The sequence below is a fragment of the Eleutherodactylus coqui genome, chromosome 5 (assembly GCF_035609145.1).
Source record: "Eleutherodactylus coqui strain aEleCoq1 chromosome 5, aEleCoq1.hap1, whole genome shotgun sequence".
Lineage (NCBI taxonomy): Eukaryota > Metazoa > Chordata > Amphibia > Anura > Eleutherodactylidae > Eleutherodactylus > Eleutherodactylus coqui.
The window spans coordinates 263,531,354-263,558,605 of record NC_089841.1 but is presented as its reverse complement, the minus strand read 5'-3'; the positions used below and the strand labels follow the sequence as shown (position 1 = coordinate 263,558,605).

The window sequence follows — 27,252 nt, the reverse complement described above, 5'->3', positions numbered from 1 at the left end:
GTTGTTCTAGGGTCGAGCTTCACTTGAGGTGATTTTACAAGTCATGTTAAAGGGGTTTTCAGAGTTCTGACCATCGGTGGTAGTAGGGAAATGCGTCATATTAAATAAAATGCCAATATTCTCCCTCCTGCTACTCCCATTCTCCGATGCTTTGTTTTACTTGGTCTGTAGCGGTCATGTGGGTTGTTTTATCCATGTAACTGCTGCAGCCAATAAGAGACTTGACAGGAGCGTGATCAATTGCGTCCCAAAAGCTGCCAATGGCTTCTACATTAGGAGTTCATGTGACAGGCTTACGGAAAACATCTCCAGGCCAGGAGAACAGTTGACATCACTCCTCAGGTGCCGTGGCACTAGACCAATGAACTGGCGCCATGGGGAGTATATTGATTTATATAGTCTTGGGCTCACGGACAAACTTAGACAACCCCTGATTGTTTCTGCTGTAGAATAGGCCACGTGCAGGTATTTCACACAAAAACATTCCATCACGTCCATCCTGACAGCACACATGAAGGTTGCCCCGCCTGAGCTCGTTGGGACAGGAAGAGGAAGAGTTCTTAAGGCCACCTCCCACCATCCATCTCCAGTGTTCTTCCTGTCCCAAACGGACACAGAGCAAGTTCTCCATGCCGGAGGATGGATGCTTAAAGGGGTTGTCCCGCGGCAGCAAGTGGGTCTATACACTTCTGTATGGCCATATTAATGCACTTTGTAATGTACATTGTGCATTAATTATGAGCCATACAGAAGTTATAAAAAGTTTTATACTTACCCGCTCCATTGCTGGCGTCCTCGTCTCCATGGTGCCGACTAATTTTCGCCCTCCGATGGCCAAATTAGCCGCGCTTGCGCAGTCCAGGTCTTCTCCTGTTCTCTATGGGGCTCCGTGTAGCTCCGCCCCATCACGTGCCGATTCCAGCCAATCAGGAGGCTGGAATCGGCAATGGACCGCACAGAAGAGCTGCGGTCCACGGAGGAAGAGGTTCCCGGCGGCCATCTTCACCGGTAAGTATAGAAGTCACCGGAGCGCGGGGATTAAGGTAAGCGCTCCGGTAAGCTTTCTTTAGGTCCCTGCATCGGGGTTGTCTCGCGCCGAACGGGGGGGGGTTGAGAAAAAAAAAAAAACCGTTTCGGCGCGTGACAACCCCTTTAAAGTTATACTCACCAGAGACTAGGTGTCCAGCATCCGGCCCATCAGTGAAACTGAGTGGTCAGCAGGCCGCGGAACCCGCGCAGGTGTGAATGCATCATGCGCTTAGGTCCCGGCGTCTAGCAGCGGTGCGGTGGCCGGCTCTCAGCGATGATGCGGTGCCGCATCGTATGGAAGGACATCAGACACGCGCTCCAGCGGTGTCTCCATTAAGATGCAACCAAAAGGATGAAGGCGCAGGCAGTCAGGAGACTGCAGGAACCGCGGCAAATCCATCTTAGGCGGTGACTAGCTGCTGGCTCCGAGCAGTGATGCAGCGCTGCACCGTGCATGATAAGGACATCAGCGCGCCAAATCCAAAGTAGGGCCCTGGATTTGAATCCCTGAGTGTTTCCTTCAGGATTCAAGCCCTGCATCTCCACCTAATGCTATGGACAGCATGGACATAGCGGGAGAAATCTACAAACTCTGAGTAGTCCACTTGGACAAAAGGCTCATTACCTAATGGCACTCGCCTCTTATTACATGGATGAAACTCTATACCCAAGCCATGCTGAGTAGTTCATTAGAACGGAAGCTCATGGTATATGATTGATACAATGGCAATCACCTGGTACTGCAAGATGGAAATCCATAGTCAAGGCTTGGGGGTAGGCTAATCAGGGGCGGAGTTCAAGTAACCTCCACCATATGGTCAGAGAACTAGTCTCTAACCCCAGCCAGGTCCCTATAGACCAGCAATTAAGGGGCCGTATTTATGAGCACCTTGAGGGGGGATGTGGCACTATACCTTAAGCTGGATTAAAATGCATGTCTAGCAAAACAGGAGATCCAGAGTTTAGCTCAACAGTTCCTTACTCTCTACACATTATATAATATAAAGATCCAGCTAGTAGAACTGATATCTGTCATAATAGAGTCACAGATAGAAGGATAAACTTTAAATTCAAGGCTAAAGCAGAAAGGAGAAATTTTGTAAAAAGTTGGCTATCTTCCAAAGACCTTTAAAAACCTTTGGAACTCTGCAGTAAAGTGCCTATAATTGATCTACAAGCGACCACCTTGTTCAAGCCCAGCTGAAGGACCTCATGAAATCGTATGAGACTGCATGTATTCTCCTTGAAACCATTATAGTAGCCACCTTGTTGGCATGGCCAATGTGCCTGTGGCCCTCATAGCTAGGAGACCATCTGAAGCTGCCTGGTGCCGCAGCAGAGACGGGCAGATGAACCTATCAAAAAGGGGCTTGTGTAATAGCCTCTCTTTTCCCCTGAACTACTGTATCTCTGGGATCCAAAATGATGTTTTTTGCCCCCTTTTCTCCCCTGTAATGGTTATAGTTACACTCTCCTCTTCCAAGAGTTTTGGAGCAACTTAACCATGCCTAAGTCAGTCCCTTAATCGGTACATTGCTGAATTTTTGTTGGAAATGAATTCTATTAGGTGTACGATTCCCCTGGGTTAAGGAGGGCAGCGTCTTTGCACGTTCAACTCAAAGACGCATACTACATATTCCCATCCACCCGTCATACTAAAAATCTATTATATTACAGTTAAAATGAGTTTGAAATATATTCAGCCTGAATCCAGACACCCAAAAAGTTCTCGGAGTGTTCCTTGATTGCTTGAAGGGCTATTCCCTCAAATAAAACAAGGGTTTTTAGTCATAGGATCACTTGTCTGCAGGGTGCACAGGTGCCAGATGGGGAACAGTGGGTTTCCTGTCCAGCTTATTCCTGCTCTAAATCCTCGATTTTACAGAGTTCATGGCAGTTTAAATGTCAATTCAAATGGAAAATATAATTCGTGGAAAACACGTAAAAATATTGTTGGCCAACGGTGTCTTATTCAGCACCAGACACCATCTTCAAATGTCTATCAAAAGAATATTCTCCTTGGCAGAGAACCAGATAAAGTCCTTATCAGCTATTCATCTAAAAGGCTCTCAAAATCATATTTCGGATTTTGAGAAGAAGTTTTAGATTCAGGGGAATGGTACCTAAAACTAAACATATTAGGGCTAATCTTGGTTCTCTACACACATCTTCTCTCGGCCAAAATGGATCACAACCCACTTTCGGGATATGACAGGTGGAAACAAACCATTCCATCTCTCACACCTGAAGACTGGCAAGATATCTCCAAATCCCACCCATCAGTCTCCCCTGCCATAAATAACAAACCGATTCAGCTATGCATAATACATCAAGCATATCTCACCCCCAGCCGTCTTCACAAAATGGGCAACATATCCTCAAACTCCTGCCATAGATGCCGCCAGCCAGAGGCCAACTTTTGGCACCTGATGTGGGAATGCCCCCCTGTCAATGAATACTGGACCAAAACTATTGACCTCATAAATTCACTACTACCTCCCCCATTCACTGTTAACCTGGACCCCAAGATGGTGTTGTTTGGCTTACTGGAGGAGGAGTGGCCATACTACACTCCTACATTTCTCGAGAAGGTGCCGTTTTTAGCACGTAAGGTGATAGCCATAAAATGGATGGCTGCAGAACCCCCCTCAACTCTACACTGGATTCAAATAGTAAATACCGTAGTCTCCGATGAAAAAATTATTTTTCAGAACAGAGGCTGCCCGAGCAAATTTCAAAAAGTATGGGGTGCCTGGTTGGACTCCCACTCCACCTTGTCTACGGAATAAACCCTGAGCCCCAATTCCATTCCCCCCTCACTTCCCTCCCCCTCCTTCCTTTACCAACAAGCGCTCCAAGACTTGTAATATGTCTCTTTCTTTCTCAGTATTAGACAGAACAGAACGGTTTCATGTGTTTTTTGTTTTCTTTTTGTAAAAAAAAAAAGTTAAAAAGTTGAAAGCTTACAGTAATAAATGCTCAAACAACCTATTCAAGGGGTACGGTAGCAACTACTGTATTCAGTCATACACATTAATAACCATGTATCTATTGACATGTACCTAACAAAGTTGTTTTTTGACTCTGTACTCTGCAAATCTTTCAATTAACAAAACGAATTAAAAAAAAAAAACTAAACCTATTCGATCTGTTTATCTGGCTAACCCCAGATAGACCCCTTCCAAAAAAGATAATACAGGAATTTTTTTCCTTAAGTCCAGCAAACAATCCCCTGGCACCAAAGGCATCTTCACAAGAATGGGACATGGATTTTTTCATAAACTTTTTCCTCCTTCCCATAATTTCTCAGACTTTGCATAAAAGCCAGAACGGCCGGACCGCGGTTGTATGCATTGCACATCGTTGTGAAAAGGTCCTGGTTCCTGTCATTGCCTTTCTAGGTGATATGGACACTGATTCCGCTGGCCTCAGGCAGGACCGTTTTGAGGTCTAGCGTTCTGCCAGGAGATCCTCTGTACGTAGCTGGATAGCCTGGCTACTGAGTGGCAGAAACTGAGAGACCAATGACTATCGTCCAAGATAATACACACTCTTAAAGGGGTTGTCCCGCGCCGAAACGGGGTTTTTTTTTTTTTTCAATAGCCCCCCCGTTCGGCGCGAGACAAACCCGATGCAGGGATAAAAAAAACAAACCGGGTAGTACTTAATAATAATCTTTATTTGTATAGCGCCAACTTATTCCGCAGCGCTTTCAGGCATGGATAAATGCAAAACAATACAACAAATGCAACAAATACAATGTGAGATACATTGGGTTAGACACAAATGGGTTGAGGGTGGTACAGGAGGTGCAGGGGTTGGGGAACACAGGCAATAGGAAATTTCATGTACAGATCATTTATCAGAAGGCAAACAGGGTGGAGCACCATAGGGAGGGGCGAGGGACTGGGTCAGGAGATTTGGTATGCTTCCCTGAAGAGGTGCGTTTTTAAGGCACGTCTGAAATTTCGTGCATCGGGAACTTACCCGAATCCCTGCGCTCCGGTGACTTCTTACTTACCTTGTGAAGATGGCCGCTGGGATCTTCTCCCTCGGTGGACCGCAGGTCTTCTGTGCGGTCCATTGCTGATTCCAGCCTCCTGATTGGCTGGAATCGGCACACGTGACGGGGCGGAGCTACGAGGAGCCGCTCTCTGGCACGAGCGGCCCCATTCAGAAGAGAGAAGACCGGACTGCGCAAGCGCGTCTAATCGGGCGATTAGACGCTGAAGATTAGAGGGCACCATGGAGACGAGGATGCCAGCAACGGAACAGGTAAGTGAATAACTTCTGTATGGCTCATAATTAATGCGCGATGTATATTACAAAGTGCATTAATATGGCCATACAGAAGTGTATACCCCAACTTGCTTTCGCGGGACAACCCCTTTAAGAGTTGAAAGAACTCTACCTCCAACATATACGAGACTCTGGAGGAAATCCTGCAATTGCTACGGAGCAGATAGTGCAGATCCCAGCAGCCTGGACCTTACAAGATCTGGGTTCCTAGTTTAGGGTTAGACAGCCTTTTTGAACATCTCTTTGAGAACTGTACACTCAGTATCACGGAAAGTACTATCCATCAAAGTAGCCTTGCTGGTAGTTATTATAACCCCTGACGATAGGATGGTCATGAGACTAGACTTATTTCTCTTTCCTAAAGCAGTGTCAACGTTCCACATAGAACAGGGAATAATTTCCCCTTCCTTCTGTCTGACATTTAAAAAAACAAAAAAACAAAAAACTAAGAACTGCGCTTGTGCAATCTAGACATCAGATGCGCAGTCCTGACCTATTCACAGGTCTCACAAACCTGATAGCTTCCTGATAGCTTATTCTTTAAATGTCGGAATAAGGGAAAACCAGCATCTGAAGATGCCATTGCTGGATTGATTAAAACCTCATTTCAGGGAGCATCTAAAGCCAGAGATCTGCCTCCCCATGGGGGGTTTGAGAGCCCACTCTACAAGGGCTCTCGCATTCTCATGGGCTGACTGTAGTGAAGCTCTACAGCACATGCTGAAAAGTAATGTAACATCCACACATGGTCTAAGCCTTATCGCTTGGATCTCTACACTGATAGGAACCTGGCCTTTGGGCAGAAGGTTCTCCAGGCAGTAGAAACCCCCCGCCCCACCCCCAAAAAAGAAAAAAATGCTTGGTGATTTGGTACACCTCCATGTGTGCTGTCAGGCTGGACGTGATGGAAAGACTAGAATTAGGTTTACCGTTAATTCCGTTTCCATGAGTCCATCATGACGGCACATGCTTTCCCACCCTTGTAAATTACTGTATATTGCGCATGTAAGAATAACAGGTTTTTTTTCTCCCAGCAATAAAAGACTGGGCCACGTATCCGTCGTTATTAGGGATGAGCGAGTATACTCGCTAAAGGCAATTGCTCAAGCGAGCATTGCCTTTAGCGAGTACCTGCCCGCTCGAGACTGAAGGTTCGGGTGCCTGCACGGGGGAGCGGTGAATAGCGGCAGTCAGCTGGAGGGAGGCGGGCGGACAGAGAGAGGGAGAGATCTCCCCTCCGTTCCTCCCCGCTCTCCCCCGCAGCTCCTTGCCTGCCGGCGGCACCCGAACCTTCAGTCTCCAGCGGGCAGGTACTCGCTAAAGGCAATGCTCGCTCGATCAATTGCCTTTAGCGAGTATACTCGCTCATCTCTAGTCGTTATGATTTGGAGTCACTGGAGATGGAGGGTGGGAGGGTGGCCTTAAGAACTCTTCCTATTCCTGCCCCAACGAGCTCAGGCGGGGAAACCTCCATGTGTGCTGTCATTATGGACTCATGGAAAAGGAATTAACGGTAAACCTAATTCTAGTCTTTTCCACCGGTGCCCTTTTCATAGCGGATTACAATGCCTGGTCACGCCACTCACTACTTCCTTAAACCACACAAAGCAAGAAGGAAATGCAAATTCCTAATCACACAAAGACAGGCATCGCCTTCACAATCGTGGATGAGTGTACACTACCACAAGGCAAGCACAAATGCAACCAATATTACCACCATGCACTGACTATAGAGTAGAGATGAGCGAGCGTACTCGGATAAGCACTACTCGCTCGAGTAATTGGCTTTATCCGAGTACCGCTGTGCTCGGGGCTAAAGATTCGGGTGCCGGCACGGAGCGGGGAGCTGCAGGGGAGAGCGGGGAGGAACGGAGGGGAGATCTTTCTCTCCTTCTCTCCCGCCTGCTCTCCCCTGCTCCCCGCTGCGACTCACCTGTCAGCCGCAGCGGCACCCGAATCTTTAGCCCCGAGCACAGCAGTACTCGGATAAAGCACATTACTCGAGCGAGTACCGCTTATCCGAGTACGCTCGCTCATCTCTACTATAGAGTTGTCGGATACCAGGTTTAAGTATTACCACCATGTGGACTATACAAGAGCATACAGCGCTCGGACACAGTCACAGCCAAAATAAATAGGAAGAGCACCTGTCTGCTTTCATCTGTTTTAGTAAATACTGTTCAAACGACAGTTCTAGAGCTTCACTAATTTTAGCTGCAGTCAGCAAAACTGCATGCAATTCAATGTATTTTGTAATGCAGCTGTATCTCCATAACTGGAACGAATTATTCACATGGCCTAAATGGAAACGTTTTGCCAAGTCATCTTCATGCATTTCTATGAGGAATAACAGAGGAACATCACAGCAGAGTTCTAAATAAAGTTTCTCCTAGATGTTCTGTCATGTTCAGTATAAGGATTTACAGTAACGGGCTTGTTAGAATAAGTAACATGTCCTCTATAACTCCAGTGACTCGCAGGTGATGTCTTTTTTCAGATTGTAGACGTTTACTTTTCTTCTTTATTCAGCCCAGACTGCCATGACAGCTTCTCCTGACCAGTGGGGAATTTGCTTCCAAGACCTCTTTGCTTCTGCAACCAGCCTCTACCTCTATAACAACATAATTAGGTTCTGAGCCCCAGAATAAAGTTAGTATATCGCTCATACAGCACAATAAACATCGTACAAATCCTGAAAATAGTAGCAGAATTGCTGGGGGTTTTTTTGGGGGGGGGGGGGGGGGGGGTTAATTTTTCATTTCTCACTGAAGAAAAAAAAATTACGTTCATTGATCTAAGTGATAAAATTATGGCTTTTGGAGTGCAGAGATAGGGGAAATGAAGAATTGCTGCATTCATGAGGGCCAAAGTTGTCTTTCGAAGTCACCATCCACAGCCTCCTCTGCTGACTTGTTCCATATTGGTCTTGGCTTTTACCTACTCTGACAGAGGCGTCTGCTGTATGTGAACACGGTATAAGGCCACTTCCACATGGCGGTATTCCGGCATTGCATTAGTATTAATGAGGAAGGCAAAACTAGGAGTGGTGCCAGAACATGGAATGGACGGGCTCTGTGCAGTCCTAGTTATTCTATTTAGACAGTAATGTATCTCTGCTGATATGGCATTGATTCTTCAAATGCAACAGATTAATTACCGGCATGTTCTTATTTCTTTAATCCATTGACTTTACCAGTAGAGCCACCGGGTCGCCTCTCTCTTACATTCTACTTTTATTTTTCAGGGCTGTGGTGGAAAAATACCTTCTAGAAAAATCCCGTCTAGTTTCTCAGGAAAAGAATGAGAGGTGAGAGATGTTGGACACCGCCGGGTACTTCTCATGTGTAATCTTCACATCCCGTTTTGCCATACAGCTCAGTGCAAAAAAAAAAAAAAGAAAAACTACTTTGTGAAGCAGGATGTAACTATGTGCCTATACAATTGTATCCCGTACCGTTGACTTCTATGAAAATATGTTCTATATCAGATGTATACATATTCACAGCTGTCTGGATATTTTTTTTTTTCTGTACGGTCAAAAGAAAACCAAAAACTTGGCAGGCTGCAGTTTTCTGTCCGAATGTTGGCTTGTTCTTGCCAGTAGAAGTCAATGGCGCAGCATATAACTGTACAGGCATACGGTTGCATTCTGTTTTAGCCGTGTACGTTTTTCGCAGTAAACCTGAACTGTATGGTTAAATTGTGGTGTGAACAGAACGCCATTTCCTCTGGAAATGAATTTGGCTAGGACTTACCTCCATCGGCTACTGTCTGTCGTCTCATGTACATTTGAATTTTGCTTGGACAGGAATTACCATGTTTTCTATTATATGCTCCTTGGGGCTTCTGAGGAAGAGAAGAAAGCTTTCCAGCTCAAGCAGCCTGAAGACTACTTTTACCTCAATCAGGTAATTCATGTGCCAGGAAATTTACATTACATATTTGTGTCAACCATTGTTAGGGTACTTTCATGCAGCGGAATCGTGAAAGCATTTCCTGGTGCAAATTCAGCCTTTTTAAAAAAAATAAAAAAAAAGGCAAAATCTGAGGCATTTTGACATTGATTTGCACGAAGATCTTTCCCTGTCAATAGACAAAATCGACATGCGTAATTCTGACTCCACTGGAAATTCCACCGTGTGAACATGCCCTTGGAGTGCTAACTCTCTCTCCCATCTTTCCACATCCCTTACTTAACCCTTAAGAATTCCCTACAACCCTCGTGTCTTGACCCCAACAACCCCCCACCCCTTTTTTGTTTGGTTTTTTTCCGGCAGTCATATTTCAAGATAATCATTCCTGCCAGCAATACTTTTGAAAAGGTAACAGGAAGTAGTCTGCTCTTTACAATGTAATCAGATATGAAATGACTTTCAGGAATATAATTTTCTGTGAGGCATTCTTTATCCGATGTTTATGGAATGACTTGTTTTATATGTTTCAATGTATTTTTTTATTCGATTCAAAACCTAATAAAGTTCATGAGAAACTTTAGTTGGGGTCTATAGTTCTATAATGTGCCATAGAACTCGTTGAATGTTTGAGCAGTTTTATTAGGGTTTGAGATGCAGCTGCCGTTGTTTGAGCTTATTGAATGTATTGTATTTACTTTCCATGGATTTCAGCTTTGCAGGCAGGAATGTATCTGCCTTATTAGCCAATTTAAAGTATTGGGGTTGCGCCCACTGTAGAGTTTTCTCCGCTCTGGCGAGGCCTAAAGCTTTCTAGGATGTATGACCGCTTTTTTAGCCTTTCTTTTTTTTTTAATCCATAGACCTTATGAGACAATTTTTGTTGCCTGGGTTTTTTAAGCAACTCCTTAAATGCCTTCCTGCCTGTGTCACGAATGTCTGCTGCTTTTGGAAATAAGTTTTAATGCAAGGCATACTGCAAGCTTATCTGGCCCTCTAGTGGCACGGTTAGTCATGTTACATATGTTACTTACCAGGAAAGACTTTTCTTTTAAATGTCAATCTACCTTTTTTTTTTTTTTTTTTAATTGAGCTCTCAGAACAGAAATCCCACAACTTGGGTGGCAATAGGCTGACGCAGAGCGAACAGCATCTTAAGGATTCAAGATAGCAGCCAGGCACAGAATTAGTCCTGCATTTTCATGAGCTGCAGCCTAGCCACTCCCACCCATCCTCCAGCCAATGATTGGCTACGCTCTCTCCATGCACTGTAAATAGAGAGCTGTCAATCACTCGCTAGAGGGCCGGGTGGGTGGAGCTAGCCTGCAGCTCATGAATATCCAGGACTACTTCAGGTTGTCCTTATGCATGTGCTTCTACTGTTAAAAGGCAAGTTTCTCCAAAACTACTGCACAGATCGCCACAGCGGACATATTACTATAATCAGTGTGACTGTCACTACCCTATGCTGCCCTCAGAAAGGGGTACAAAAAGAGTCTTTTTAAGGCACTATTGCTAGCATCAGAGACTCCTAGAAAAGTAGGCAAGTCACAGATGTAGGACGACTCTTATCTGTACCAGAGTAACAAAGCATTAAAGGGGTTGTCCCGCGCCGAAACTTTTTTTTTTTTTTTCAATAGCCCCCCCTGTTCGGCACGAGACAAACCCGATGCAGGGGCTTAAAAAAAACAAAACCGCACAGTACTTACCCGAATCCCCGCGCTCCGGTGACTTCTTACTTACCTTGCGAAGATGGCCGCCGGGATCTTCACCCTCGGTGGACCGCAGGTCTTCTGTGCGGTCCATTGCCGATTCCAGCCTCCTGATTGGCTGGAATCGGCACACGTGACGGGGCGGAGCTACGAGGGCAGCTCTCCAGCACGAGCGGCCCCATTCAGAAGGGAGAAGACCGGACTGCGCAAGCGCGTCTAATCGGGCGATTAGACGCTGAAAATTAGACGGCACCATGGAGACGAGGACGCCAGCAACGGTACAGGTAAGTGAATAACTTCTGTATGGCTCATAATTAATGCACAATGTACATTACAAAGTGCATTAATATGGCCATACAGAAGTGTATAACCCCACTTTGTTTCGCGGGACAACCCCTTTAATCATTATAAGAAAAGTATGGCTAAAATTTGAAAAAGTGTAATATAAAATATCCATCAAAAATCCAGCTGAGAAAAATGAGATGACGGAACAATCCTAGGATTTCTACGTGTTGCCGTTTGGGTACGGAGTGGACCGTAGAGATTTAAATTTGGAACATTTATAATACTGACACTTTTTTTTTTTTCAAAGCGCTGAGTTTCTTGGATTCTAGCTAAGGTTCTTGGAAACAGGAAGGGGATTTCCAACTAATAGTCGTTGGCGGAGGTTATGTGGCCAGCCAACTTCTAATTTTACGAGAGAGGCGAGGGATTAGTTTCCAGCCTAGCATCCACCCACTGCTAATGAGAACATGCAATTGGGGGTTCATATATGTCCACAGCTCCACAACCGCGAAAACAGAAGTTTGAGTAGGATTAGAAGTATTTAGCTAGTTGTTAGGCTTATTATTTTTCATGTAATTTAAAGGGGTTTTCTGAGTTTGAAAGATTTCTCTAGACAGGGAATGATGGGAAATTAGTTTTTAATAAAAAGCATACTCTTGTTTTCAAGCTGCTCTAATCCTGAAAGAAACTACAGCAGTCACATGCCGCTCATTATACGCGTGACTACTCGGGCTTCAGCATTGATACTGCCATGACAGCACATGACCACTGAAGCCTGTGATTGGCTGAGAGGTCATGTGTTCAGTGAACAGCTTGTGACCGCTACAACTTCTGAGATCGGATCGGCAGAGGCCATTTAGCACTCGGCCATGGTTGATGTATACGGAAGATGAAGTAGCACCTGCCCTCCCTGCACCGCATGGATAAGGATCCATTTGATTCCAACTGTGGTGGTGATATGGTGGAAACCTCCTTTTTTTTTTTTCTTTTCTTCAAACTCCATGCAGATGTTGTCCTTGGTTCGATTTTGAACCCAGGACCCCCGCTGCTCTAAGGCAATAGTGCTAAGCACTTTTAAGAAATATTGACTCTTTGACTTTAGTTTCTCATCACTATTTTGCATTCTGTTTTGTTTTACTATAATATGTATTGTGTTTGTAGAATAATTTCAAGATCGAAGAGGGAGAAGATCTCCGACATGATTTTGAAAGGTTGAAGCAAGCCATGGAAATGGTTGGATTCCTCCCAGCCACAAAGAAGCAGTGAGCGTTTTGTGCATGTCCGTACGTGGCGGCAGCTGCTTGGTGTAATTTCTACTGTTTTGTATTTATTGTGTTCCTTTTCTTTCTAGGATATTTTCAGTCTTATCAGCTATCCTATATCTGGGCAATGTTACTTACAAGAAAAAGGCTTCTGGAAGGGACGAAGGTCTTGATGTTGGTCCCCCCGAGGTGCTGGACACCTTATCGCAGCTGCTTCAGGTACTGAGTACACTGGGTACACTAAATCTTGGTGAAGCAAAAGTTCTCGTTCTTGTTAAACAATAGGCAAAACTTTTTTTATTTTTTGGAACAGAATTTTCCTTTTTTTTTTTTTTTTTTTTTTTTTGCGCTAAATAGTTTTGTTGTTCTACTAGATTCACAACACGGATTTACTTTTATTTATCTCCTAATTGTGTTGACTTTACATTGTGCTTTGTGTATTGATCCTCCAAATTGTATAGTTTGTAGGCCAAATTGTTTTTGCACCTATATTGCTGTATTTGTTATAAACTCCTTTTACACTGACAGGTTAAGAGAGAGATGCTAGTGGAAGCCCTAACCAAGAGAAAGACTGTTACTGTAAACGAAAAACTGATTTTGCCATATAGTATCAATGAGGTGAGTGATATTATTAGACGATACTACTGGGCTTTTTTTTTATACAGGACGGCTTGTTGGGTGGAGATGCCCGACAGGTTGTCCTTACACACAGGAACAAGCATCACTCAGTGAATGGAGGTGAAGCAGCCAAGGATCATTCCGACCCGCCCACCTCTATTCACAGTAAACAGGCAGTCCTTCATAAGCCAACGACTGCCTGTTGACACAGGCTGATAGGTTATACAGTTTTCTGCATGCAGAAGCTGGACGACAAGTGAGAGGCGAATGAATTGCAATTCTTGGGAGCGTGCATTGACACTGAATGATCGTCCTGCTTAATGATATTCCCGCTGGATACGGGAATCTCCAACAATTTATCGGCCCATGTAAAAGGGCATTACATTCCTTTTCCCTTCCCTTTGTAATTCAAGCAACTCAGTTGTCTGAGTGATATAAATTGGTCATGGTCGCAGTAGGGAGCATGTATGGACTCTGTGGGAATATTTTGGGCAGCCCATTAACAGACTAGTCTATTTTATTATAGTCTGAGGCCTAATGGCTGGGATTTGGTATTTCCCGTCAATGCAGGTTATTATCAATTAACAATAAAGCCCATTGTGTGAAAAATACAGCAGTCTTCACAAAACGTTTTTTGTTAAAAATATGGAAGGACTTGCAGGATGATAATCCTCCCAAGGGAAGAGACACGAATCCTTTCCCTACTGCGCGTTTTTTATAGTTTTTGTTTTTTCTTTATTTTTATGGTTTATATATTTTAGCATGTAGCAATTCTTTTCAAATCTGTCATCAACCTTTAACAATTTCTTTGTAGAAACTTTTTTTTTTTTTTTGTACAAGGACAATGTAAACCTTTTTGCATCAAAGCATCCTTTTCAGAGTGCTGCACTTTTCGGGTGTTACGGTAGGTTGGCACATAGTTTTCGCAGACGCACTCTTCAGGGAAGTACATACTTTTTTAACGTGATCTGCCATTAATACTCTTTGCCTTTTTATATATAACGAATACTATATTAGAATCCTAAAACAGTAGCGAAGTGGAAGGGACCCCCAGGGTCTTCCGGTCCAACTCCCTAGTCAGTGCAGGATTCACTAAATCATCCCAGACAGATATTTGTCCAGCCTTTGTTTGAACACTTCCATTGAAGGAGAACTCACCACCTCCTGTGGTAACCTGTTCCACTCATATTATTGAACTGCTGTCCCTAATGCAGTATTCAAAACTAAACCAAAGATGGTGTGTTGTTATCTTGGAACTTTTAGCACACTTTACATTCATCAAGAAGTTTTTGGTGGCATATTGATTTTCCTGTCCATCTTTCTTGCAGGCTGTAACGGCTCGTGACTCCATGGCCAAGTCTCTGTACAGTGCGCTGTTTGACTGGATAGTTCTCAGAATCAACCATGCGCTGCTCAATAAAAAGGATGTGGAAGAATCTGTCAATGTGAGCTAAGGAGGCTTGCTTTTTATTTATTGTCTTGACATCTAGAGTTTTGTACTCCTTTTCTGCCATGTTAGTTCTTTGTTTCCTTTAGGTTGTATAGCTATTTTAGCTTGCAATGATTATCTACTTTTAACCCCTTAAAGGGGTTGTCCCGCGCTGAAACGGTTTTTTTTTTTTTCAATAGGCGCCCCCCCCCCCCCCCTCCCCCCCGTTCGGCTCGAGACAAACCCGATGCAGGGGTAAAAAAAAACAAACGGATAGTACTTACCCAAATCCCCGCGCTGCGGCGACTTCTTGCTTACCTTGCTAAGATGGCCGCCGGGATCTTCACCCGCGGTGGACCGCAGGTCTTCTCCCATGGTGCACTGTGGGCTCTGTGCGTTCCATTGCCGATTCCAGCCTCCTGATTGGCTGGAATCGGCACACGTGACGGGGCGGAGCTACGAGGAGCAGCTCTCCGGCACGAGCGGCCACATTCAGAAGGGAGAAGACCGGACTGCGCAAGCGCGTCTAATCCGGCGATTAGACGCTGAAATTAGACGGCACCATGGAGACGAGGACGCCAGCAACGGAGCAGGTAAGTGAATAACTTCTGTATGGCTCATAATTAATGCACAATGTACATTACAAAGTGCATTAATATGGCCATACAGAAGTGTATAACCCCACTTGCTTTCGCGGGACAACCCCTTTAAGGACCAGGCTGTTTTGTACATTTCTAGTTTTTTGGGTTTTTTTAAACTAGTAGATTTATGCTAAAAATGGAGTATGGGAACGGGTTTATCATTTTGTTTCGGACATTTCGATATTTAATATGTTTGGTTTTGGATTACAGGGCGCATATAGCGACTGTTTCGGTTGGCGTCGGCTTTAGGTTATTTTCTTTCTTATATTGTTTTATTCTGTGATTTTTTTTTTTTTTAAATTATGTATGTAATGATGTCTTTTACTACCTATGTCCCCCATGATGTCATATAAGACCTCTGGGGGACATTCACATGTTTTTGTTTGTTTCTTTTGTTTTTTTTATATATATATTTAATACTTTCCCACTGTACCTGGGACATCCATAGGAGCCTCAGTTACTACAGGGGATGTTTCTCCCTGTGACATTAGTCACTGTCGGAGCTAATCAGGATCTTCTTAGACCATGTCTATCACTTTTCTGCAGTGCAGCCTCCTGTCCGATGCTTATCGGGCACCATCTTGATGCTGAGATTTCTCCCTGCTTTATGCCCTCAATGCTAGCTTTCCCATGATGCATTAGCAGAGAATCACATGACCAGCTAAAGCCATATCTGTGCCTTCAGAAAGCACAGCGTCATTACCACTACCTCTGTATTTTACCTAAATAAGCTGCAGCCCATAAGTATACAGTCAGGAGGATGAGCTGTGATCTCCTCTACTATAACTGTGTGACAGGAGCTGTGAGATCATAATCATCAGTAACTGTAATAGAAACTCCTATATCCACACCACCCACCCCATACAGAGCCTGTGTGGTACAGTCCATCAGTTCATCATACAGGTCTTTATGGTGACTGAAAAACTGACTCATTGAAACCATATAAAGCCAAGTAAGTCTCAGGTGGACTCAATGAGATCACATGATCCAGCTGAGGGGAAGGGCTCCAGGAAGTAATTTAAGGTAATTCTAGCTAACTTATACACTTATTGTCAAAACAATCCTACCTCTAGAAGTTGTCGGAATCGAATAAAACTTTGTGTGTCATTGTAACATGGATATAAGTAAGTGGTGACAATATCAGAGCAAAAGGATCATTTATTGTGGAGAACGGACTTCTTGTAGGGAGGCTCTAGTATCCTGTTGTACCACCTGTAGCTTGGATACAAGATGTGATACAGGCAGGCATGGAGGCTCTAGTACCCTGTTGTACCACCTCTAGCTTGGATACAAGATGTGATACAGGCAGGCATGGAGGCTCTAGTACCCTGTTGTACCGCCTCTAGCTTGGATACAAGATATGATACGGGTGAGCATGGAGGTTCTAGTACCCTGTTGTACCGCCTCTAGCTTGGATACAAGATGTGATACAGGCAGGCATGGAGGCTCTAGTACCCTGTTGTACCGCCTCTAGCTTGGATACAAGATATGATACGGGTGAGCATGGAGTCATACAAATTCCATGGGATATTCTGTGGCATATCGCTCCACATTTGCTGTAACTAAGCCTCTAGATCGTGCAAACTCTTAGGCGCTTCAAGTTGGCATCCCAGATGATTTCATACATGTTCTATTAGTGATAAATCTGGCAACCAGACAGCCATGGAAGTGTGACAATGTTGTGGGGGTTTCCTGTGCCCCCCCTTGTGTGCGGCCAAGCATTATCCTGCTGCTTCTTGGAGGCCGCCATGAGAGGAACACATGGCTGCAGGATGTCCTAAACATATTGAATGAGTGAGACAAAGTATACTCATTGTTTGTGTTGGAATAGAATGAAACTTTCTCGGTTTGATTATAACTTTGACATCAGTAAATTATTTATTGTGAAGAACTGACCCCTTGAAGGCAGATTCTAGTACCCTGTTGGGCTACCTCTAGCTTGGATGTAAGATGGACATAAACAGGCATGGAGGCTCTAGTACCCTGTTGTATCGCCTCTAACCTGGATACAACATGTGATACGGGTGGGCATGCGACCTCTAGTACCCTGTTGTACCGCCTCTAGATGTGATACGGGCAGGAATTAAGGCTATAGTACCCTGTTGTACTGCCTCTAGCTTAAAGATGTGATATGGGGACATGGAGGTCTAGTACTCTGTTGTACTGCCTCTAGCTTGGATACAAGATGTAATATGGGTGGACATGAGGGCTCTAGTACACTGCATACCACCTCTAGCTTTGATACAATATGTGATATGAGTGGGCACGGAGGCTCTAGTACCCTGTTGGGAGTCTCTAGTTTGGATATAAGATGTGATATGGGTGGAAATGGAAGTTCTAGTACCCTGTTGTATTACCTCTAGCTTAGATACAAGATGTGATACGAGTGGGCATGGAGGCTCTAGTACCCTGTTTTACCACCTCTAGCTTGGATAAAGGATGTGATACTGGCGGGCATGGAGGCTATAGTACCCTGCTAGGAGTCTCTAAGGTTGGATACAAAATGTGATATGGGCGGGCATGTAAGCTCTAGTATTGCCTCTAGCTTGGATATAAGATGTGATACAGGTAGGTATGGAGGCTCTAGTACCCTGTTGGGACAACCTTAGCTTGGATATACTATTTGATACAGGCAGGCATGGAGGCTCTAGTAGCCTGTTGTACTGTCTCTAGCTTGGACACAAGATGTGATATGGCGGGCATGGAGGCTCTAGTACCCTGTTGTACGCCTCTAGCATAAATACAAGATGTGATACAGGAGACATGGAAGCTCTAGTACCCTGTTGGGAGTGTCTAGCTTGGATACAAGATGTAATATGGGTGGGCATAAAAGCTCTAGTACTCTGTTGGGACACCTTTAGCTTGGATACAAGATGTGATACAGACAGGCATGGAGGCTCTAGTACGCTGCTCTAGTACGCTGTTGTACTGCCTCTGGCTTGGAAATGACGTGATACGGGTGGGCATGGAGGCATACAGGTTTCGTATGGTATTCTGCCGCATATCGCTTTACGTTTGCTTTAACTGAGCCTCTAAATCATGTAAACTCGTAGGCTGTCGAAGTTGGTGCTCCAGATGGTTCCATACATGTTCTATTGGTGATAAATCTTGCAACTGTGCCGCCACGGAAGTGTGACAGTGTTGTGGGGACTTCCTGTGATCCTCTTGTGTGCGGCCGAGTATTATCCTGCTGGACAATACCTCTTGGAAGCCGCCATGAGAGGAACACATGTGGCTGCAAGATGTCCTGAACATATTGCTGAGCTGTCATTGTCCCTCGTTCCACTACTAGGGGTGACCAACTATTGTATGTGATAGCCCCCGAGACCATCACACCAGCAGAAGGCAGTGTGCTGCTTCACAGCAAAGGCAGGACTGAGGCGCTCACCCCGAGGTCTCCAGACAGAAATACGGCCGTCGTCAGTGACCAAAGTAAAACCGGATTTGCCGCTGAAGACAACCCGATTCCACTCCGTAGCACTCAGTTTCATCGTTCATGACACCACTGCAAAGAGAGGCGATGTGCGTGTCAAAGGCCGTACACGTAATGGGTGTCGTGAGACCAAATGTCTTTCAGCCAAGCGCCTGGAAATGGTTCAGACACAGGGCTGTAACAATGTCTCTGGAAGGCAGACAACAAAACAGTTGGAGCTGCTGGTGCTTGTCAGATAATCAGACGCTCCTCTCTACTGGTGGTCTGTAGGGGCGTCCTGAGCCCGGTCACCTTGTGTGCTCTCACACAACCACTGGTCCCAACACCTCCTAACAGTCTGGTCAGACACTCCTCTCTACTGGTGGTCTGTAGAGGGCATCCTGAGCCCGGTCATCTTGTGTGCCCTCACACATCCACTGGTCCCAACACCTCGTAACAGTCTGGTCAGACGCTCCTCTCTACTGGTGGTCTGTAGGGGGCGTCCTGAGCCCGGTCATCTTGTGTGCTCTCACACAACCACTGGTCCCAACACCTCCTAACAGTCTGGTCAGACGCTCCTCTCTACTGGTGGTCTGTAGGGGGCGTCCTGAGCCCGGTCATCTTGTGTGCCCTCATCCACTGGTCCCAACACCTCGTAACAGTCTGGTCAGACGCTCCTCTCTACTGGTGGTCTGTAGGGGGCGTCCTGAGCCCGGTCATCTTGTGTGCCCTCACACATCCACTGGTCCCAACACCTCGTAACAGTCTGGTCAGACGCTCCTCTCTACTGGTGGTCTGTAGGGGGCGTCCTGAGCCCGGTCATCGTGTGTGCTCTCACACAACCACTGGTCCCAACACCTCCTAACAGTCTGGTCAGACGCTCCTCTCTACTGGTGGTTTGTAGGGGGCGTCCTGAGCCCGGTCACCTTGTGTGCTCTCACACAACCACTGGTCCCAACACCTCCTAACAGTCTGGTCAGACGCTCCTCTCTACTGGTGGTCTGTAGGGGGCGTCCTGAGCCCGGTCATCTTGTGTGCCCTCACACATCCACTGGTCCCAACACCTCCTAACAGTCTGGTCAGACACTCCTCTATGCTGGTGGTCTGTAGGGGGTGTCCTGAGCCCGGTCATCTTGTGTGCTCTCACACAACCACTGGTCCCAACACCTCCTAACAGTCCGGTCAGATGCTCCTCTCTACTGGTGGTCTGTAGGGGCGTCCTGAGCCCGGTCACCTTGTGTGTCCTCACACATCCACTGGTCCCAACACCTCCTAACAGTCTGGTCAGAACAGCTGGTGGGGGACAAGTCATTAATACGACCATCCAGCTTCTCACACCCCAATAATGCACCTCTCTCAGACTCTAGTAAGTGAGTGAAATCTCTTCTCTGCGTCATAGAGGCGTCTGGTGGTCAACAAGCTCTACACAAGTGGAAGAAGAGGTCACTACACACAAGGAGCCTCTGAGAGCCTCTTATAGGCCAAGGGGGAACCACTTTTAGGGTCTCCGGTGACAAGACCGTTCATCTAATCACCACAACTCTCATCATTTACAGATCTGCCTGAGATGGAACTGCAGGACGAGTTCTGCAGCAAAATGACAACTTCCTCTAGGGGCCCTGAGTGTTTTTGACAATGAGTGTATGTTGTTGTATATTTTTCATTCATTGTCAAATGAATGCAAAAAAAAAATTGCACAAGTGTCCCTTTACTCAAATACTCAACTTATTAATCATGTAGGTGGGTACCGAAGCAAACACTATGTTTTGAGTGTAATAATTTGTGTGGGAAGATTAATCTATTTATTAGATGGGTAAAATGCACCAAATTGATGAAAATCGTGCCGAATGCAAGTGCGTTTACAGGAATATTTTACACCTCACTAGTACTTTCTGCCTATTTTACTCTAAACTATACCAGGCACGGTTGCAATAGGTGTAAATGCATTCTAAAGGTTTTTACGCTTGGTAACCGTTTTCTATATCCTTTGTAAGTGAATATAGTTTTGCGTGATATTTACCGTTTCATGTATTTATGCATCTTTTCTATATTTTTGTGTTCTGTTTTACATTTTAGTGTCTCTCCATTGGTGTTCTTGACATTTTTGGGTTTGAAGACTTTGAAAACAATAGCTTTGAACAATTTTGCATTAATTATGCTAATGAACAGCTGCAGTATTACTTCAATCAGCACATCTTCAAATTGGAACAGGTGACAATTACGAGGACTATATATGAACTTTTTATTAGCCAGAAATCATCACCTATTTGACTCTATCGTTAGGGCTATTAGGGCTTCCTATTTAAATTCCTTCTTTCATTTTTGCCACTTTTTTTCCTACATTGATTTCAATGGGCCCTCAAAAAAAAAAAAAAAAAATGCTGCAAGTTTGCTTCAGTTATGTTTTTTTTTTTTCTGTGAAACAAGTAGCACCCGCAGCAGGAACCAAAGCAGCATTCATTTTGAAGATCTATTGAAATTTCAATGGAGGGAAAAAAATGGAAATGTTTAATTTTTGTTTGTGTTCCAAAAACAAAATAGACTGAATTGGAATAAAAAAAAGCCCCAATGCAGGTGTGAATGCAGCCTAAAGTAAACTGTTTGACATATGTCTTGCAGGAAGAATATAAAGGCGAAGGAATTAGTTGGCACAACATAGACTACACAGATAATGTGGGCTGCATCCATTTGATCAGCAAGAAACCAACTGGCCTTTTCTACTTGCTGGATGAGGAAAGCAAGTATGTATAGCTTTAGTTTGATCCTAATGAAATAAAGGCAGTATATACATCTTGCATGAATTGTAATTCAATAATATACGTTTTGCCATAATTGGGTTACCTTTGTGGGTTTTTTTTTTGTCCGGTCTAGTTTTCCTCATGCCACCTCTCGCACTTTGTTGGCCAAGTTCAAACAACAACATGAGGATAATAAGTACTTTGTTGGCACACCGGTCATGGAGCCTGCATTCATCATTCGTCACTTTGCAGGCAAAGTAAAGTACCAGATCAAGGTAGGAGCATTACATAGTGTCTGCAGATCTGCTTCTCCCATTCTTAAAGGACCTTTTCTACTTGGGATATTGTTGCCTTATCACTTTTTATTCTTGTGATCATTGGGGGTGACAGTTGTGAGCGTTCTGCTGATCAGAGGTTAATGGCAGGAGTTAAAGCCCTTTCAATCTTCCAGGTATATTGTTTCTTGCTTACCTACTTATATGGATAGTTAATTTCTCATTTGCAGGATTTTCGTGAAAAAAACACTGACTACATGAGACCTGATATAGTGGCTCTCCTCCGCAGCAGTGACAGTGCGTACATTCGTGAACTAATTGGTATGGACCCCGTGTCTGTCTTCCGGTGGGCTGTGCTGCGCGCAGCAATTAGATCCATGGCTGTACTAAACGAGGCTGCGAGACAGCGGGCAGAGAGGACAGCAGGTACGTTGCATTTACCAATCATCTGTCATACTGCAGTGCTGTACTAACAGCTGTATGGTTTGCAGTTTTAGCATTCAGAACAAACTTGTACAGATGAACATTTTGCTAATTCAGCTGGGCTTTGTTTGCTGAAGCTCTTATTTGAGCTACCTGCACACAAATGGATTTGCATTGCGGATTCCGCATCATCGCCTAGCAACGGCACAAGAAAAATAAACGTAAAAATAAAATCTGTACTGCGCATGTCCGATGGCAGCTGGTCATGTCCATCTGCAGTATAGGAAAGGAGCGGTGCGCAGGGTTGCTGACCAGGCACAGGGTGGGATTCCGCCGTGGGCTCCCACATGCAGAATCCGACCTGCTCGTGTGCAGGCGGCCTAATGAGCATATCCAACTGTGTAACTCTATCATAAGCTGATTTTGCAAAAATGTTGATCTTGTCTGAATGCCATTATTTACTCTATTGACCACTGTGATGGCATGCATACAATAGTTCTAGATTTATTTTTGCAGCTCCTACATAGTCTAGCTCTTCTAACCATTTTAGGTATGAACATTTGCACTGTTGGAAATTCAAGTGAAAAAAGTAATTACCAAGACTGCTTGAACCCTTCTTCACACTTGCGTACTTTCGTCAATATTTTGCATTGATATTTGTAAGTCATAACCAGGAGTGGCTGCGAAACGTGGAAGATGTGCGAATCTTTCCATTATACGCTGTTGGCTCCACTCCTGGATATCCTTAAAAATACTGCTGCAGTAAACTGCCGTGTAAAAGTGGCCTAACTTTGTTCTATTTATTCTAGGTGTAGTTAGGAAAGGTCAGCGAATCCCTTTGGGGGAACTACAGAAGTCAAATATTTCAGCTGAGAAGCTATATCGGTAAGTAGTTGTATACAGCGACATCAAAACCTTTATTTAACATTGTATAAAAACAGAAATGCTGACATGGCAAACAGTTTGGAGGTTACAATGTTATTTCTAAATGACTCGGTGTACAGTCTACCAGCGGCTGAACGTTGAACAGTAATTCGTTTGCTTAATGTTTGCCTTTCAGTTTGTACAGACCAAAAATCAAACCACTGTTTACTGTAAATGCAGGCAGGCAGAAGCCGCCTCCGGCCCGCGCCGCCTCCATCCAATGGACAATTATTGCTGCTGTGTGAAAGTTTACGAGTGATAGTGACCGTCGGGCTCTTAAAGGGGTTGTCTCGCGGCAGCAAGTGGGGTTATACACTTCTGTATGGCCACATTAATGCACTTTGTAATATACATCGTGCATTAAATATGAGCCATACAGAAGTTATTCACTTACCTGCTCCGTTGCTAGCGTCCCCGTCGCCATGGTTCCGTCTAATTTCGGTGTCTTCTTGCTTCTTTAGACGCGCTTGCGCAGATCCGTCTTCTCCCTTCGGCTCCGCTCGGCAGCATCAGCGTTTTGGCTCTGCCCCCTGTACGCGTCATCGCGTAGCTCCGCCCCCGTCACGTGCCGATTCCAGCCAATCAGGAGGCTGGAACCGGCACACGTCATGGGGCGGAGCTACGCGATGACGCGTACAAGGGGGCGGAGCCAAAACGCCGAAATTAGACGGAACCATGGTGACGGGGACGCTAGCAACGGAGCAGGTAAGTGAATAACTTCTGTATGGCTCATATTTAATGCACGATGTATATTACAAAGTGCATTAATATGGCCATACAGAAGTGTATAACCCCACTTGATTTCGCGAGACAACCCCTTTAAGCACCCAACAATCGTCCCGTGTAAAAGGAACCTAAGGGTACTACTAGACGAGACGATGTATCATTTGAACAAGCGATTACGTCGTCGTTGGCTCATTCACTCGTGCAGCCTGTTTAGACACATACATTGTTGGCTCATTCAAACAGGAAATAGTTAAGAGATAAGCGAACGAACCAACAATTATTTTTATGTCTGCATAAAATGAACGACGAGCAAAAAGCGAACGATCAGATGGGAAAGTGGGTGCGATTTTGAAGCATCAGTCATGTTGATTTGTGTACCCAAGCCTTTGTTCTGGAAGCGGCTTGTTCTGTTTGCTATGAGCACATGAACACTCAAATGAGCGGAGTTTGTGTGCGTTCTGGTTGATCTGGAGCACTAGCTGGCAGCCAACTACTCTGGAAGCTGTATGGCAACCTTGAGACCTAGCGGTTTTGCTTAGTTAAAAACCTTTCGCATGTAATAAAATCTAAGATCTTCTATGACTGGAGACCATTTTTCTGGTCTGCTGTCTATAATATATCAAATAAATTGGCCAAATGAAGGTAGGTGTAGTACGTATGTCTATTGTTCCAAATCTTACTCGGCATCGCCTGTACTTCACTTCAGCTGCTCTCTCCTCGATTTCTCCTTTGATTGCTCCATGGATAATGCTATCGATGTATTTGAAGACTTCATGAGTGTATATGAAAATAAGAAGTAAGTGCTGTTGGTATGGCGCACAGTAAATTTGTGTGTCCTCCAAAGGAGTCTTGCTACATACTGGCTTAAAGAAAGAACAGTTTTTAGTACAATGGATTCCAGCTTTAATATTAACAAACTACTAGAGATGAGCGAATGTACTCGGATAGGCACTACTCGTCCGAGTAATGTGCTTTATCCGAGTATCGCTGTACTCGTCTTGAAAGATTCAGGGAGCGCCGCGGAGCGGGGAGCTGCAGGGGAGAGCCGGGAGGAACGGAGGGGAGATCTTTCTCTCCTTCTCTCCCGCGCGCTCTCCCCTGCTCCCCGCCGCAACTCACCTGTCAGCAGCAGCGCTCCCCGACTCTTCAGACCCGAGCACAGCGATACTCGGATAAAGCACATTACTCGGACGAGTAGTGCTTATCCGAGTACGTTCGCTCATCTCTACAAACTACTATTGGGTTAAAAAAAAAAATATTCGTATACTTTTTTTTTTAAGGAATCTTAGTGGTGCCTTTATGGAGCACCCAAAAACTGTGCTTTATGGTGAAAAGGCTCCTTTGGAGCATATGAGATGCATGGAAGTATATAGGTGATTAACACTGCGTCACACTGCATGGAATATATCCACTCCACCTTACTAACCCAAGTGTTGGGCTTGTGGGTTCACTCTCCGATGCTGAATTGTATCTATTATCCCTCCTTATGAGATCACGAGGTTCTAGGGTTATGTTTTCTCTCGCGTCTCCAGAACATCAGATCAGTTCTTCCACGACTGCTTCTTTATGTACAATTTCTGGTTAAGTTGACATTTACTTTTCTACTACAGAAGTACAATGCTTATTGTGGGAAGCAAACACTTTGCCGTCACCATTCACAACTACAACTGGATTAGAATATGTGCATTTTGGTTTTTTTTTAGAGCAGAAAAGGAAGCTATATAAAATATTGAGCTTGAAAGCACTGTTAAATAAGATGCTAAAGTCTTCACATCCATAATCTGTGGTGTCTCTCCTTTTCCCCCCTGTCGCTGGCAGAGAGCGGCACTCTCAGCTGATGAACAGTATTAAGGGACTGTCCTGGCAGGGGGATGACCCAGCCAACCTGCTGCGCACCCTTTCCCTACGCAGACACTCGCGGCTTCACTTACAGTGAGTGTGCAATGGACTCTTAGTCACCTGACTACAGACAACCAGCACTGCAATTGGCATTGTGTGCTAAAGCATAGGATGTGTGCATTCAGTAAGCTGTGCATTGCTGTAAAGTGCTGGGCATGCCTCGAGAAATCCGTTTTGTAGATCCTTTTAAAGCCAAAGGATCTTCTGTGACGTAACCCATTTGCATCGTGCTTTGTGTTCTGACTTGGTTTGTGTCTGATGTTACTATCCATTTCCATATACACACATAGACACACTCACTGGGCTTTGTAAAGAACACAGGTAAGTTTTTAGTACGTTTGCAAGTTACAAATACACTTTCTGTATACTACCATAGCTTCTCAGTTATGGCAAGAATAAAGATATGATGCTCGCCTTACCACAGTTTTTATGAGAACTGGTCAAGAAAATGATGGGATCGGGTCATTTGGGAGTGAACTGGGTAATATTGCTCTATGGTATCATGATTAAAACTGTTGTAAGATGTGCACTTATAACCCTGTGTCTAACAAAGGACTAACTGGTTATACTGGCTGGCTGCACTAACCAAAACCGTGTCTGCTATGAAGGGGGTAGAACATGTTTCTAATGATGTTGAAATGTCCTATTTCTACAGGAAAAGTAAAGGTGCGCGCCAGAAGCAGCTCATCCCTAAGGTAATATAAGCAAGAATTTCTGCCATGAGTTAGGCCCCCTGCACACAGGCGGAAATTCCGTGGCAGAATTTCCGCCCGTGGAAGCTGCCGTAGGATTGCCTTAGAAAACGCAATCCTAAGCAGACGGCTGCAGTTTGCTTGCGCGAAATCACGCGCAGAAAACAAACCGCGGCATGCTCTATTTCTGTTCGGAGCTCTGCGAGCCCCGCACAGAGAAGTCACTCTCCGGCCGCCTGCTCTGGTCTGCACATGCGCCAGCTGCCCGGCAGCCGGCCCATGAAAGAGTCAGAGCCGCGGGAGCGGGTGAGTACCGCGCTGCTCTCTGCAGGCGCTCTGGTCAGGTCCCGCTGCGAGAATTCTCGCAGCCGGATCCGACTCCGCCGTCTGCAGGCGACCTTCAGTTATATTTCTGTTTGTCAACACAGGGAACAGACCTGTTTTTATGGGGATGTGGCGTCAGAAAATTACCTATTGTTTGCATCATGTTTTAACATGAAACCTTTTCTTAATGTCACTACATATATTAACCCCTTAAGGACATGGCCCTTTTTTCCTTTTTCCATTTTCGGTTTTTCTTCCTACCCCTTTTTTAAAACTCCTAACTCTATTATTTATCCACCACTGTCACTGTATGAGGTCTTGTTTTTTGTGGGACGAGTTGTATATTTTAATGGTGCTATTTAATGTTCCACGTAATCTACTGAAAAACGCAAAAAAAATAAAATTCTGAGTGAAGTGGAATGTTAAAAAAATGAAATTGCGCCATCCTTGAGCGTATCTACGATACCAAACTTGGATGGTTTTTTTTTTTTGTTTCATTTTGCTATGCTACTTATTTTTTTTTCTGCCACTATATTGTGTGTGCAATAACTTTTATTTTTCCGTTGACATAGCTGTGCGAGGGCTCATTTTTTGTTGGACGTCCTGTAGTTTCCGTTGGTACCTTTCTTTTAATACACACCTCCTTTTTGGTT

At 44.7% G+C, this 27,252-nt stretch overlaps 1 protein-coding gene across 7 annotated transcripts in view; it reads left to right on the top strand.

Moving 5' to 3' along the window:
- Nucleotides 1-27,252, top strand: part of MYO9B (myosin IXB) — a 160,798-nt gene that overhangs the window by 66,884 nt on the left and 66,662 nt on the right. For 3 of the 7 annotated variants that reach the window (XM_066604606.1, XM_066604605.1, XM_066604610.1), the window contains exons 4-17: nt 8,573-8,635; nt 9,137-9,236; nt 12,398-12,498; nt 12,588-12,717; nt 13,027-13,116; nt 14,445-14,561; nt 20,675-20,809; nt 21,218-21,339; nt 21,470-21,611; nt 21,842-22,037; nt 22,844-22,919; nt 24,391-24,480; nt 25,503-25,616; nt 26,239-26,278. In XM_066604606.1, the coding sequence (XP_066460703.1) occupies nt 8,573-8,635; nt 9,137-9,236; nt 12,398-12,498; nt 12,588-12,717; nt 13,027-13,116; nt 14,445-14,561; nt 20,675-20,809; nt 21,218-21,339; nt 21,470-21,611; nt 21,842-22,037; nt 22,844-22,919; nt 24,391-24,480; nt 25,503-25,616; nt 26,239-26,278 (1,516 nt within the window). The remainder of the gene's footprint in view (nt 1-8,572; nt 8,636-9,136; nt 9,237-12,397; nt 12,499-12,587; nt 12,718-13,026; nt 13,117-14,444; nt 14,562-20,674; nt 20,810-21,217; nt 21,340-21,469; nt 21,612-21,841; nt 22,038-22,843; nt 22,920-24,390; nt 24,481-25,502; nt 25,617-26,238; nt 26,279-27,252) is intronic. The other 4 variants (XM_066604612.1, XM_066604607.1, XM_066604608.1 and 1 more) reach the window with 3 other exon arrangements.